The sequence below is a fragment of the Myzus persicae genome, unplaced genomic scaffold (assembly GCF_001856785.1).
Source record: "Myzus persicae strain clone G006 unplaced genomic scaffold, MPER_G0061.0, whole genome shotgun sequence".
Classification (NCBI taxonomy): domain Eukaryota; kingdom Metazoa; phylum Arthropoda; class Insecta; order Hemiptera; family Aphididae; genus Myzus; species Myzus persicae.
In genome coordinates, this window is record NW_019104260.1 from 36,893 (window position 1) to 52,753 (window position 15,861).

Consider the following 15,861-nt stretch of genomic DNA (forward strand, 5'->3'; position numbering starts at 1 on the left):
GAACAAATTCAAAATTTTATCCATAGTGGTAGTCTCTTATATTTTTAATCTATCCAATTTTTTACTGCAGATCATTGCCATACCTGTATTATTAGACTTTTAAACACTGTCTTCACACCAAACCTTTCAATAGATACTTATATAAATATAGTCTATACACTTGAATATAGATTCTAATGGAATAAACAAAAATTTGGATTTGATCAGCCTGAGGAACATTTTAAATAAATAACTTATTTTTTTATGTTATCATTATGAGTAAAAATACTAAAAACACACAAAAACTAAATATTATATAAATACACGTATATTCAATTTTTAAATGGAATTAGGAACAGTGTTTTTTTTAAGTTGTCTTTTCAAGTTAAATGGAGATTGAGCTAAAATGTATTTTATTATATCTTCAACTTCATTGAGTGGAGTAGTTTTGAATTTGATTTGCTTTTTAATTGCATCTAAAAATATATAAAAATATATTTAAGTCAATTTATAATAAATAATATTAAAAATATTGCATGCATATTATATAGATAATTATTATATCATGTTAATTTCATAAATAAATTAAAAAAGTAGTCAATATATTTTTAGGTATCAAAAAACCATATGAAAATCAAATAAACAGAAATTACACACTAATAAGTATATATTTCTAGTAAAATAAATAACAAAAATAGTTCATTTTTGGTATATAATGAATTAATTCAACTTTGATAGGGGTAGTAGAATAACACTACATATATACACTATACTATACTCCAATTCATGAAAGAACTTTGGTGGCTGATTTGAGTGCAGGAGCATTGTTTTGTTTTGTGGGTGGGAGGGTTTGAGGCAACTGGTGTTGCCTAAATACACCATCTGATAAAAATTGGTTGCCACCTAAGTTCCTAGGACTGGAGTTGTATTTAATTGCAAAATAGGTAATTTTATTTGAAAAATATATATTATATATTATATTATAATCAATAACATTTATAATTATTAAATACTCACCAAAAATAACAGAACATATGAATAAACTTGAAAATTTTTTTTTTCCTTTTTTGCCAGTATAGGAGAACTCTGATAACAAACTGTCAGAAAAAAGTTTTGACATAAGTCTTTTGACCACTGATTTTACATTTTTTCCTCCCATATGAGAAAGTTCAATGATCTAAAAATAATAATTAATTGTGCTATTATTAACTTTATTTTAAATACTTAATGCACAAGTAGTACTTATAATTAGCTTAAAACAAAAACTACTTTTATCTGGGACACGTATAATTAAAATAACTTTAACAATTTAATCTATCTTTATCATAGGCACAACTAGGGGGGCTTGGGTGAGCTTAGCCTACCTAGTTTTGTCTATAGCCCACCCAGTTTTATAGCCCCTACGGGTTTGCTGATATCAATTTAGCCTACCCAGAAATAGAGCTCTAGTTGCACCTATGATCTTTATCAATAAACCATAGATAATGAAATAAGTTGGGGTTAACTTACTAATTGATTTTTATAATTTTGATCGCCAGATATCTTGTCTTCAAATGTTTGTAAATCATAGATGTTATCAATTGGTAAAGGACAGTCACTAAAGTCAACGACATTATCAATATCCATAACATTCTTATTCAATGAATTTTGATCAAAATATTTTTCCATTTGGTCAAATTTATCGAGTATTATTGCTTGATTGTTTAAAATTTGTTTCAACTCATATTTTAAAAATGTTATATGTCTTAATAAATGGTTTTGAGATTGCAATAGATCTGAAAAAATGAAATTTAAATAATGATATTGAAAATATGTAATGATTGTTTATTTTAAATTAGATACCATTTTTATTATTATGATCCGTTTCTGTTGGGTTAGGTATAGTATTACGTATAGCCAAACCTTTTTCTTTTGTGGAGCCATTATTGGCTGTAAAAATAATTGTTTATTATAATATCATATAACAGTTAAATTAAATAATAAAACTATATCTTACTATTTTGTCCTATTGGTCTATTCAAAAATACTTCGTCCAGATTATCATTTTCAGTGTCTGTAAACACAAATATTGAAACATTAAATATTAAAATTGATTTGATTCATTTAAATTAGCATATTATTATTAATTTCATTAGCCCAATGTCCACTAAAATTTGTTTATTTAAATCATTTTCAAAACTATTAAGTATTAATATTAAAGTATTCTAGACTATTGATAACTAAAAATACTTGATATTCAAAATTAAATTTAACCGTTAAATATTTTATCATTGAAGGTATTGTGGATGTTTACTTTTTGTAAAATACTAAAAAATAAAATAAATAGTACAATTGACTTACCATCATTTAAAATGTCACGTTCATCATCTGATTTATTGTCAAATAAAATTTTTCTTGATACTGGATTTTTAATACCTATAAAAATATACATATATAATTATAAATTATACTATTTATACCAACAACATTATTGGTCCATACTTCAAAACTACATTTAAAATAAAACTTACCACTATTTTTTTTTTTTAGTGCACTGCTTGCAGTTTGTTCGCTATCATCTTGGTTAAATTGAAACTGTTTATTGCTTGAAACTTTAAGAACTACAGACATAGAATTTAAAATGTAGGAATTGAATCACTATTGTATTCAAAATAAACAATATTAAATATTTACCTTCTCGGGATGTTGATTTCAATGACAATTTAGAATTTAACGTAATTGGTTGACTTTTTGCCACTAAATCAATACAAATTTGATTTAAATTATACATTTTGACATATTATAACATAATAATGTGCTTTACATTACAATATATTATTTTTATGATTTTTAAATAAATTAAACTACTCATCTGTGTACATAGTTTTAATATTACACATAATTACTTACGTTTCAATTTCTGAGGAGAAGGTGACCAGCCTTTTTTTTTAGGAGATGACCAACTCTTTTTTTCCTGAGGAGAAAGTGACCAGCGTATCTTTTTCTGAGATGTACTAATTTTATCTATTTTTGTGTAATGAGATTGATGTTGGTCTTCATTTTCAAAATCTACTAATTTGCATTGTTTATTAATTACAAAAATCAGATATTAGAAGTTTAAATTTTGAAAAAAAAAACAAATACTATAAACTTAAAATAACATTTCCTATACACAAAAAAAAATTAATAATTATCTATAATACTAATTCAATACCTTCAAATAGAGGCATAGAAGAATTAGATAATGTCGGAGAATACTGGTTATTAGAAGCTTTATCAATAAATGATTCATCAGCAGAAAAATCTGATCTATATCTAGCTTCTTCAGCCAATTTCCTTGCATGTTCGAGAGTTTCTATACATTTAAAAACAATTCATAACATAATTGTTAAAAATGTATTTTAATATATTGAAGACTATTCCTTACATAAAAAATACTATTTTAACTTACTTATGCCTCTAGAAAGTACTCTAGCTTTTAGAAGTTTAAATTCTTTTTCGTTTACTCCCATTTTTTTTTCTATAAACTTTTTTATGAAAAGATTATTTTTGGGCCAGGCACAAAACTTGCCTTTTATCCAAAATGATGGAATTGCTTCAACTGTTTCATCATCGAAAAAATGAACAATAGAATAGGATGTATCCATTTTAGGTCTATGAGAAAAAATAATAATTTTTAAATAGCTTTTGTTTAGCCTGTATTATACATTTACATTAATGTAGATTTGTTATCCTGCAATTATATAATAGCATAATATAGGAAACAGTCAATAACATAAGAGCTTAAAAATAGTTTTAAAAAAATCCATGTCACAATCATTTATCTATAAGTAGGAAATAAATTACAAAAATATATAAAAACAAATACATTTAGTATAATAAATTATATGTATAATAGGTAGTTAAACCAAAATAATTTGTAGAATAAAAATATATAAATATGGATTACTATAAGTACAAGTAACAATCTTGAATGAATCATTTAAAATATTAAGACTTATTGTCATCTTGTTAATTAACTAAGATCCTTTGTTGTCAATGTTTCAGATCAATAAAAAAAAAATAATAATAATAATAATAATAATAATAATAATAATAATAATTGACATTTAATTTATCAATTTGTATTACAATGTAATATTGGGTAAGCAATTGATACACCTTCATTATTACGCAATATCATATACTTTTTAAATTTAGTTTGAACATCAACCATTTCAAAATTTTTTGATGGATTTTCTACAATAGCAATTCCTAATTTAAAACTATTAATTGGTTTATCAAAAAACATTTCAATTTTTTCAAATGCTTTAACAATAAACATTATATTCTCATTATTATCATTGAATTTTTTGCATATATTATAGATTTTACAAATGATTAGTTTTCCCTGTAGTTCGTAACCTATATAGCAATCAGAATTTGATGTTGTAACTATTTTTAAGTTATTTATCATAATACATTTAAATTGTGACCAGCCAGTACAGTGTTCAACTATAGGTCCATAATGATGTTCTTTCATTATATATATTTGATTATTTGATTTAATAAGGGTGGGTTTGCAAAATTCTGAAATTTCTTTATATCGTTTAATTACTTGTTCTAGAGGTTTTTCGTGTTTTCGGATCATTTTTTTAAGGAATTTCATGTAATTTTCAAAAGGGAAGCAAGAACACCTATCAAGGGGGCCAAATTTTCTATAGTCGTCAATAATATGAAGTAACCCATGTATGTTGTGAGAATTGAATTCTGCTCCATATAATTTTTCATATTTATCAACAAAGTAAACCATTAATTTCTCACTAAAATCAATTAATTCTTTACTGATACCTGGAGTTAACAAAATTCTGAAGCATACATGCAAACATAAAAAATGTTTAAAAACTTCATCTTTCATAACACCTTGTAAAGCTATTGGCCCAGTATAAAGTAAAAAAAGTCTAAATTCAGTAGCTTTCCATCTAGACACATCAGAAAAGGATCTGGGATATCTTGAAAAATCATTAGTAATGAATGGTCTAAGCGACAAATGATTAGAAGAAATAACATGCACACTTCTAGATTGTAGGCGCACTGATAAAGGGGCATTTTTCAAATTACCTAACCATAATAAAATAAGTTTTTTTACAACTCCTAAACACACTAGATGCATGTAGTCTAAACTGAAGTTGTAAACCATGTCAATATGTGGTACATTGGTTAATATTGAAATTGAATCAGTTACATGATGTTCTTCGTGTGTACGATTTATAAAGTCTGTATGTGTTTTTTTAATAAACTGTGTTCCTGGGAAACAAGTTCTACTTCCAATACGAACACCATCAATAAAACACCTTGAACATGAGGCAAACAATGTATGACCTTTAGTTTTTAGAATAAAACTTTTTGCTGGAACATCACAACAAATGCAATTCACAGTAACAAACTTTTTACCATAAGGTGTAGATATACCTATAGTTGACAATTCCTTTAATTCATTTACCAAATCATTCAAATATGAATTACTATCTAAAGGTTTTTCTAATCCCCAGTACAGTCCAATTAAAAAAACATATGTAGATGATGATACATTTTCAATACTACCAAGGATTGGCCAAAATGTGCTTCCCGAACTTTTGCTAATAGGTAAACCATCAATTCCTATATTGATATTTATTGTGTCTTCAGAAATATTTAAAAACTTACTTATTTTGTTTAGCTCATTAGAAATACCAAAATGATAATAATTTCCAGGGTGAACTAATTGAATATGCGTAGAATTATTATTTGAATTAGTTTTTAAAATTGTACGAGCATCAATTGGAATTTTATCAAAACATTTATGTGATTTTAGGCACTTTAATAATGCTGATAAGGCAACATTTGTAATATTATGGCTGACTGCCCATTGAGCTAAAGCTTTTAACATTGATTCAGCATCACTATTATAAAAATTAAAACCTGAATACTCAAACTCTATATTATCTAATACTTCTTCGGTAGTACTATCTATATCACTATCAGATGGACTATCCAGTAATTCATATTCATCGGAAATATATAAATCATCAGTATCATTACAAGAACTAGGTTTAAGTATAATTGACTGTGAATGATCATTTGTGTGTGATATGTTAACGTGAGATGAGGTAGATGCTACGGATAAAACTTCTGAAAGTATTTGACTCTCTGTGGAACTATCTCTAAAAAGATCAACTACACCAACCTCTTCAATAAATCTCCTTCGTTTTGTTGACTTACTAAAATGTTGTCTAGTATGATCCATATTTATAAAAATTAATTTAATATTTTAGAACTTTAAATTATAAGATAGGTAAAATTATTTAGATACGTACATAAAATATTAATTAGGTAGGTAAGTATATAGGTTATATAAATAAAGATACCATTATACCAATATATTATATTAAAAACCAGAATATTTGATAATAAATTATGAATAATAGTTTATAAAATAGTTAAGTACTATATACCATTATACCTATTATACATACAAATAAAATAAAAATATTCAACAAATACGGAGATTGGCTAATTTATTATTTTATAAAAATAAACAAATTATTTTATAAAAATTAGATAAGCTACTTAGAAATTAAATATCAGAACTATAAAGGTATACTTACCCGTGTACGTCGTGGTTGCGTAGCTGTGCCTGTGACTTGACGATTGTAACAATAATGTGACTTGGAGACTTTTGACTTGACGAGTGTAACAATAATGTGACATGTGCGTCAATAGTTCAGAAGTCAGTACTGTTGACTGGTCTACAAAATAATGAGGCAATGAGGCATGAGCTGAGAGAGTGAGAGCTCTGTCTGTAGGACTGTAGGAGTGATAATAATATATTATTATGTGTATTGATGTAAAAGCACAGTCTATTATTATTTATTATTATAGTTATTAGTTGGGTATTTTATTATATCAGTTAATCGGCTAATCGGTATTCCAACGCAACGATATTATAGTCGTATTACGTAATTTCCAAATAAAAATAATAATTTTGTGACAAAACATAAAAATAGATTTCGTCTATTCAATATTGAACATAACAAAATGTAACATCGTCGTCAGTTCGTCACCGTGACACCGTAACTGATTATTGTGCAGAAATAAATCGTATTATTTTGAAATGTAATAATTTGATGGTATTAATACAGGGAATAAAACAAACACGCGCGATTACGATGTATCTGTGTGTGTGTATAGTGTGTACTGCTGTCTGCTGTCTGCATTATACTTTATACAATAATATTAATATAAATAATATAATATATAAATGTGTCGGTCCAATGCCGAGCGCTATAATAATGATATAATATCATGGTCTTTCCAATATTATAATAATAATAATATACGCTTGCTAAAGCGATAACTTACTCTGCGATAAAGGGGGTACCTAGACGTTATTATATATTTTAATACAATATTTTAATATATTATATTATTATATTATTAAGTATGCAACTCTTTGAATAATTTTAGAAAACTTCGAACCTTTTGTTTTCACCTACAAGAAATTACAAAATTGCTGCCTAGTGCAGCCTTATCCCCTTTGCTTCCCATAATAAAGTTTATTATATATAGATTTATATTTATAGGCTTATTATTATTAATATAATAATTATGAACATAATATATATAAATACTAGATTCCGGCGTTTGTCATCCCGCCTGCGGCGGAAAGACTGTGTGGGCGGTGAGTAGTATAATAGCATCTTGAGTACTTAATCAAAAGACCGCGACGGCCATGCTGGGTTTTTTGATCCGGCCTACGGCGGGAACGCGGGGTCGTCGGGTATTGTGTTTTGTCGTGTTGNATATAATATATATAAATATTATAATATAATATATATATTAACGCCGCATATGATATGTATATATTATATATAATTTAATATTATATTTAAATTGAATATTAAATATTTAATTTTCAATGAACACAAAATTAAAATTAAACAATTAGTATAAATATAAAGTTAATGTTTGATTTTCAAAATTGAATAAAAATTAATCTTAGTAAGTTAATAAATGTTAAATATTAAGAATTATACAATTTAAAATTTGTATTAATATTTAAATATTTTTTATCTAAAATTAATTAAGTATTATTCAATATTTCAATTATAACATAAAAATAGATCCACTCGGAATCTTAAATTAAATAATTATACAACGTTGGATAAAGTTTTAATTTTAAATATTTAAATTCCAATCAAAGTAAAACATTAATACAATCGTTATGATTGACAAATGCTGTGTGGGTATGTATAATACGTGATTACTGATTAGTGACCTACATTGGAGATGAGTGAACGTACGTGCTAACGTACTGTGTTGATGATGTACTTGGTTGACAGTCAATAATATTGAAGTTACCATTTTCATTTGGTGCTAAAACTTCATGAGTATTTTCTTCCTCTTCATAGATACATTGTTTTGAGCTAAATATTTATACAATAACACTTACAAAATACGTATAGTAAAATCCTATCTAAGTATTCGTTATTGATAAAATAAAATAAGTAGGTAGACAGTGGAGTGTTATATTTTAAAACTAGGAATATACGAACTTACTTATTAGTTTTACTGTAACGTCGATGTACAAGTGATTTTCCAGTTAGCCGTTTATTGTTGGTATTTTTATTTTTTTTGTTTTTTTTATTTGCCATACTTAAAAAAAACGATGAACAAAACAGTAAAATAAATAGCTGGTTACACACGGAGCGATGCGTACCTACGTGATTTTCGTAAAACTGTAATCACGATTAAAGATATATCTCGTGTGAGGACTCGTGTGTGTAATGGTTTCGATAAAATAAAATATAGTTATTATTGTTATGTCGCCGTTATCGATAATTGTAAAATTATTTATAGATTGTCGCTGGAGGTGCGTACTAGACAAAAACTGGTCATACACTTGGAGGCGGTAGTTTTTGCGGGTCGGGGGTAACGAACGTTATCGAACGCTGCCGTAATAGGAAAGGGGCAGAACTAGTCGATAGTAAATAATGCGATTTTCTTATAAAACATGTTTTGCGTGTTCAAAGATTATAGATTTCTGAGTGGTTTTATTGTTAAAACACCTATGAACAAAATTAAAGAGAACAATATTGTTGAGGGCCCCACGTAGTAATTTTTTTGTATTCCAAATTTAAGGCCCATTACAACGTTAAGAAGTATCGACTTTTAAACATTTTCAAATGACTATAACTTTTCATAAAATAAAGTTTTTGAAAAAAGGCTACGTGGGGCCCTCAATAATATTGTTATCTTTAATTTTGATAATAGGTGTTGTTGTCCTAAAACCTTCTTGGAGTGATTAATTTGAAATCTAAACGAGGATGTTTTTGATACCAAAAACGCCGGTACTACGTCCTCGGTCCTCTTAAGCACCCCTGGTAACGGTTCCCGCAGTTGCCTGAACCTTCACTCATCGTAATATTTTATGAAAGTAGTAAATACTTATATGGTAATATCGTATTCGTTCTGGCGACGTTCGGTGTTGAGTGTCGACATGTGTTCTCGCTGCCGCGCCGTAAAATATAATAACCGCGTGTTATTTGTTGTATTGCAACTACACAATATATTGAATAGATGTTTTATAATTTGTTTTCATTTTATTAAAATGGATTCTTAAGTGTATCAACAGAAAATATCATGGCCCATCTATGAATGAAGCCCATTATACATGTATAATTTTACATCAAAATAAATGGCTACGATGTAATGACACTTCAATACATTTTGAACGAAGGCCTCGGTGGGGTAAAGATGTGTATATCATAATAATGCAAAAACAATTGAATATGATAATAAATAAAAACCTGAAAAATCTGCAAATCATATTACATGCTGGTATATAAATGTTACAAAAAAACTAATGATATCCCAACAAAAACACTTCGTGTAAGTCCGTGTACAAAATTGCTAAGCAACAAAAAAATAGTTATTCCTAAAACTTCAGCTGTGTAAAGATGTGATATCGTTAATAAATGCTAAGAAAATTAAATTTCAAATATATTTATTTCATCTCAATAATTTATTTACTTTGCTCGAATTTATTTCGACCAATTAACATGTGCGTTCATAACTGGACTATTTAACAAGTGTCCATTACGAGAAAAAGAGCCAAATAATTATAAATATAACAGGGCAACTACATTAAAATAATTAATTTGGTTACCAGGACTTACGAGGTATAATAATAACATGCTGATTTAAAAAAAAAAATAGAATACAAAAAACGGTTGGTAAGTGGGTGGTCGCTCTGCTGTACAGTATGTTACAAGTGAGTCACTGTAAAGGATTGTGTTAAATTTGAATCCAATGATTTAACATCATTGTATAAGAAAAACGATTCTGAGCGAAGTATACTTGATGATATTATTGTTAATAAAGTTATTAATATATTATAAACTATTTACGTGGAACCTTGTTTTAAATTTTCAATCCTTAGCTATAAAAGTTGAACATTTTTTAAGTTTTTAACTACCAAATAATTTTAAATTTTAAATTTGATAAATTCTGTCAAAATTCAAACTTTAAATGCTTATAAAAAAAATTTGTGCCTATGCATTTTTAATATTTTTCAATCGCTATTGTAACAATATATTAGGAGCCTTGTATTCATTTTTCATGCGTTCTGGCCGACCAAATATAATTGTATTGCCCTATATAAAAAAAATCTAAAAAAATTGTAAACCGAAAATGTCAAAACAAGTCAAAATATTTTGTAAATTTTATCGTGTATAGAAAATGCTAATATAAACTACCAGTGAAAATCTCATGCATATAAATTTTACGATATAAACTATACGTTGATTAAGATCTATATGCTACGTGGCTGGGGGGTGTACTTTGGACGGCTTTTTTGGTAAGATCTTCAAAAATAATATTTTCAAAACCATTTTAAATCGAAAGGGCATTGAAAAAAGATTCAAAAATGTACTACCCGAGTGCGGCACGCGGTGGACTTGGGCTCCAGAAAAATTATACGGTATAAACTATATGATATTTATGAGTTTACGGACAAATCGGCTGCGTGGTGTATTTTGGAATTCTTTTTGAGAATATAGATATTATATGCATTGTGATTGTGTCTACTATCTAGAACCTATTTTGATTTTGAAAAAAAAACCTCAGACTGGACAGGGCTTTTTTTCAAAATCTTATGCACTTGCCTTAAAAAAATATGTTGGGCAGGGCCATGCTTGAGGATAAAATTGATGGACCGGACCGAGCCGACAATTTATGGCCCTTGTAGGTCTTTACTATCTATATTATGAGGAACCAATATGGCTATAATAATATTTAATTATTTATCTAGGTACTTAAAACTGATGGAGTAGATGCAACAACCAGATATATCCATAATATGAAAATGTTGAGGAGAGAATAAAAACTATTTTTAAAAATAAATAATAGATGCCAATAAATTAATAATAGCCATGCTGAAAAGTTAAGGAACATAATATTATCGTGTAATAATTCTTAAAATTTCACATAAGTTATGTAACTAATTAATCAAAACCTTAGTCAAAAAATAAAATTGTTTAAATGTTTTAATTTTAAATTTTAAATGTCTTATAAAATATAAGTAATGTAAAATTTCAAAATACTTACACGTATAATATTTTATTTTATAGGTAGGCGCAGGTTAAAGAAAAGAGAATGTATTTACTAAATTTTACCAACTGTAAAAACCAAGACTCTAAAGGCGTTCAACTATTTGTTGTACGGCCTTTTATAGACTTTGACTAGGTCACTCTCTCTTCTCTTTGTATTGACGTAGGTGTACGTGGAGCTAGACTGTAAGACAGCTCATTGGTCGACAGTCTGCACAAAATATCAGATATAATTATATGAAGACTAATGAGCGTATATTATAGAACTTATTGGAAAATACCCAAGATCATATACACTGGATGACAGAGAAGATATGTCTTACATACTTAGCCACAAGTTAAGTCAAGATCATATCGAAATTTTTTTTAGCGCGGTGCGAAGCCGCGGTGGTTTCAATAATAATCCCAATGCTGTGCAGTTGCGGGCAGCTTATAAACTACCTTAATACGACATGAAATACAAGGGTCAATTAATGGAAACTGCTTATTACTTGATAATTGTAGCATATTATCTGTTGGAACAAGTAAGCATAAAGATGCCAATGCAATAGTCACTAATAATAATAATGAGTTAAATGACAAACCTTTTTTTGATGATTTTGACCACGATTATTATTCCCAACAATTATTGTGTATGGAGGAATAATATGTTGTGGATATAGCCAAATATACAAGTGGTTTTATAGTCAGGAAAATCAAAATTATGAAAAATATATGTGGTATATGTAATCCTCAACTTATAGAGACTGAAAATGAGGAAACTTCCTCACTTTAAAATTAAAAAACCGTGGAATGTTATTAAATGCATCAAAAAGTGTAAGAAATATATGTAAAACTGCAGAATGTATTTTTAGAATGGAACACAGTAATATCTTAACCCTTCAATGCGCGATTTTTTGAATTTAAAAAAAAAAAATGTACCTTTTGTATTTTTTGACGTAGGAAACAGAAAAAACACTTAAAAAATTCTAGCTATTATATTTTCTTGGAAAACCAAGATTTTCAGATTGTTGCAAATATGCAACATTGCGCGTAAATACATACATACATACATACATAAATAACAATATATAATAATTCCACATAATCATACTTTATTTATGTTTTTCTTTTGCATTTTGTTGACAATTTTATTTATTGATTATAAAAACCTTATCTTTAAGTTAATAGTACCTATTTATCACAATAAAATCACTTTTTAGTAATAATATAACCTTACCTTTAAGTTATTATTTATTACAATATCACTTTACTTAGATACAATTTTAATATACTTAGGTATAATACATTTTATTTTATAATATGATAATCGGTAAAACAAACACGTTTTGATGTTACACATAAATAGACATTGCATTTACTGCACTGAAAGTTTGTGTAGCCTTTGCAATTTGGAAACTTGCAACGTCCTTTTTTTTCGATGTGATTTATATAATGTCCAATGTTGTCAGTTCTGATATCTTGAGTAGGACGTGGTGTTGGTCTGGTTCTGTTTTGTTTTTTTAGATTGCTTTCTAATGACGGACGACCTCTAGTTGGTGTTTGTACAAAACCTATTCTCGTTAGAGTATATGCTAAACTTTTTCGCCAGTCAACAAGTATATATTTGCTAAGTTTTCCTAACTGAGATTGGGTTCTTTTATATAGGAGCCATGAATTAACAACAGATGTATCGATCAAATGATAAAAAATTCGCATAAACCACTTTCTTGATCTCATACGAACTTTATAACGGCCAATAAGACTATCTAAAAGATCAACTCCTCCCATAAACCTATTGTATTCTTTAACTACGGTAGGGCAATCAATATTAATTTTTTTTTTCAATTTTTTATCAAATCTATTGGCAGTCAGCATCGGTAATGATCCACAGTAAGTTGATAATAAGTTAACTTGCTTATTATCTTTCCACGAAGTTACAGACATAGGCGTATTTTCATAAACTGTCAAATACTCATACGATTTTCCACGGNCTGACGAGTAAAAATAATCGTAAACAATTAATTTTTCAAAGTATCGCATTAATGTATCTAGTATCTTTCGATTAAATTAATTCAAGAAATACTCGATACATTGACTAAAAATGTATCGCGATACAAGATACTCGATACTTCACATAATTGTATCGAGATACAAGATACAAGATACAAATGTATCTAAGATACGTATCTTAGATACTTGTATCGAAGATACTGCCCAACCCTGGTTAGGTAATCGGTCTTTTCGTACTATCCCTAGACACAAAATTCCATTTTGGTGTAAATACGAAGCTAATGGAATACTAGTATAGAAATTGTCAAAATATATTCGATGATTTTTATGGTGTGGAATATTTCTAGTAAGACGTACAACTATGTTAGAACTAGCACCAAGATCTGGCTCGTTTAGTAATCGAAATCGTTGATCATTTTCTTGGCCCGAATAAATTTCGAATTGGTACGAAAATCCTTTTGAGTCACACAATACAAAAAATTCAAAACCCCATTTATGGGGTTTAGCAGGCATATACTTTTTTAAATAACTTCTCGCTTTTGTAGCACAAAGCTGTTCATCAAGTGATAAGTCTCTTGGGTAAGGAATCGAGTTGAATTTATTGTTTAAATGATCAATGAGGGGACGTATTTTATACAATCTATCATAATGTATATCTTCTTTTTCTAACATTTTATTGTTGTCGTTAAAATGAATAAATCTACGTATTTCTTCAAATCTTTTTTGACTTAAAGAATTATAAACGTGAGAAAGGCCTAAATGTTCACTCCAATAGTCTCGAACGTTTGGAACTACACAAACTGAATTATACATCAGAATACCAATATACCTTTTGAGCTCATCTATAGTTACTGAAAATTTTTTATTGATATCTATCTGCGCAGCAAAAAGCTCACTTTCAGATTTTATTTTAGTAAAAAGTTCTTCATTAAAAAAATACGTAAAGAACTGATACGGCGTTTAAAACTCCAAAATCTTATTAGGTAGTAAACTTTCATCGTGGGCTATTAGTTGAGGTTCATAAATTAAATTACCTTTTTTCCATTTTAAATTTTTAAATTCTTCAGTTTTTTGTTTTATTGGTATACGATTTTGTACTAACGTGCTTTCTATCGGTTTATGAGAAAATTTGGGCCGAAGAGTTTTATATCTAGCTGATTGAATAACAGAAGGATTTGGACAGGTGGTCATTTCGTATTTATTATTTTTAGATGTATCTAAATAAGTATTCGAAGAAGAGGGACCTGGTTCATAAATGTTTAACGCCAGTACTTCATTATTAAATAATTTTGGTTGATTGATAACAGAACATTCATTGTTTGGAATAGTTATATACTCACCTTCGTCTTCAAATATAACTGGTAAACTATTAATATCAAGATTAATATCAGGATCAATATTTTCGTAATTTTCAGTTTCATACATAAACATTTCATTCTCGTCATCAGAACATTCAACATCGTCATCGCTTTCATCCCAATTCGCCACTAAACGACCAATTTCAATATCACTCAAAAACTTACTCATAATAAAAACAGCTCGTGCGCGATGTTGCAAATACGCAACAATTCTAAATATTACGAAAAATTAATTGCGAAACGGTAATATTGCATGGCCCGATTACAATATACGTAACTAACAATATAAAACAATTTTTTTTTATTGTAATATCATTAAATTAACGGAGATATAACGATATCAAAATCACTATCACACGTAAATAGCGGGAAACAGGTGTTATCATTTTTAACCAATAAATACAGTTGATAAAGGGACTATCAGGCGTTAAACTTTTTTTCGTCGCATAGAATAGTTGTATATCTATCCGCTAGATGTCAATAGTATCGTAAAATATTAAAAATGATGTCACGAAAAATGAAAAAAAGATTGTTGCAAATAAGCAACACTACGCATTGAAGGGTTAACTAATAAAACTATTTTGAACAAAATATGTTTGAAAACAATGAACGAGATTGGGCAAGATTCTTCAATTTTCAATTCTGACACGATGATAAATCATATTAAAAATCAAGACATTTTTGATAACCATAGAAATCAATTAATGCAACTAATCACAGAGTACTATACAAGATTAAGATTACATCATTTTAGTAGGATGCACACATTAAAAATTAAAGGAAATAACACCAGAAGAAAATTTTCAAAATTAATATTATTTAAAAACCAATGAAAAATATTTTAAGCTGTATTATACTTTTCGTAAAAATGATGTAAACAATTGTATTTTACTATTTAAGTATAATTTAACATTTTAAATTGTAAC

General features: G+C 27.8%; 2 protein-coding genes across 4 annotated transcripts; both read right to left on the reverse strand.

The window, feature by feature from the left end:
- Window positions 1-308: 308 nt before the first annotated feature.
- On the reverse strand, window positions 309-7,246 carry LOC111040574. 3 transcript variants are annotated; one of them, XM_022324509.1, is made up of 12 exons: window positions 6,585-7,246; window positions 3,410-3,612; window positions 3,173-3,313; window positions 2,869-3,027; window positions 2,653-2,715; window positions 2,490-2,579; window positions 2,320-2,394; window positions 1,976-2,032; window positions 1,822-1,908; window positions 1,489-1,754; window positions 997-1,156; window positions 309-455 (listed from the first exon to the last, which is right to left on the reverse strand). In XM_022324509.1, the coding sequence occupies exons 2-12, from the start codon at window positions 3,603-3,605 to the stop codon at window positions 319-321; spliced, it is 1,431 nt and encodes a 476-aa protein (XP_022180201.1). In that variant the 5' UTR covers window positions 3,606-3,612; window positions 6,585-7,246; the 3' UTR covers window positions 309-318. The 3 variants fall into 3 exon arrangements, with proteins under 3 accessions (XP_022180201.1, XP_022180199.1, XP_022180200.1); XM_022324507.1 differs by having other exon boundaries at window positions 2,869-3,030; XM_022324508.1 differs by lacking the exon at window positions 6,585-7,246 and having other exon boundaries at window positions 2,869-3,030; window positions 3,410-3,761.
- A 4,732-nt stretch (window positions 7,247-11,978) lies between these two features.
- On the reverse strand, window positions 11,979-15,104 carry LOC111040565 (piggyBac transposable element-derived protein 3-like). The gene is made up of 4 exons (XM_022324499.1): window positions 14,918-15,104; window positions 13,764-14,377; window positions 12,947-13,622; window positions 11,979-12,139 (listed from the first exon to the last, which is right to left on the reverse strand). The coding sequence occupies exons 1-4, from the start codon at window positions 15,102-15,104 to the stop codon at window positions 11,979-11,981; spliced, it is 1,638 nt and encodes a 545-aa protein (XP_022180191.1).
- Window positions 15,105-15,861: the final 757 nt, after the last annotated feature.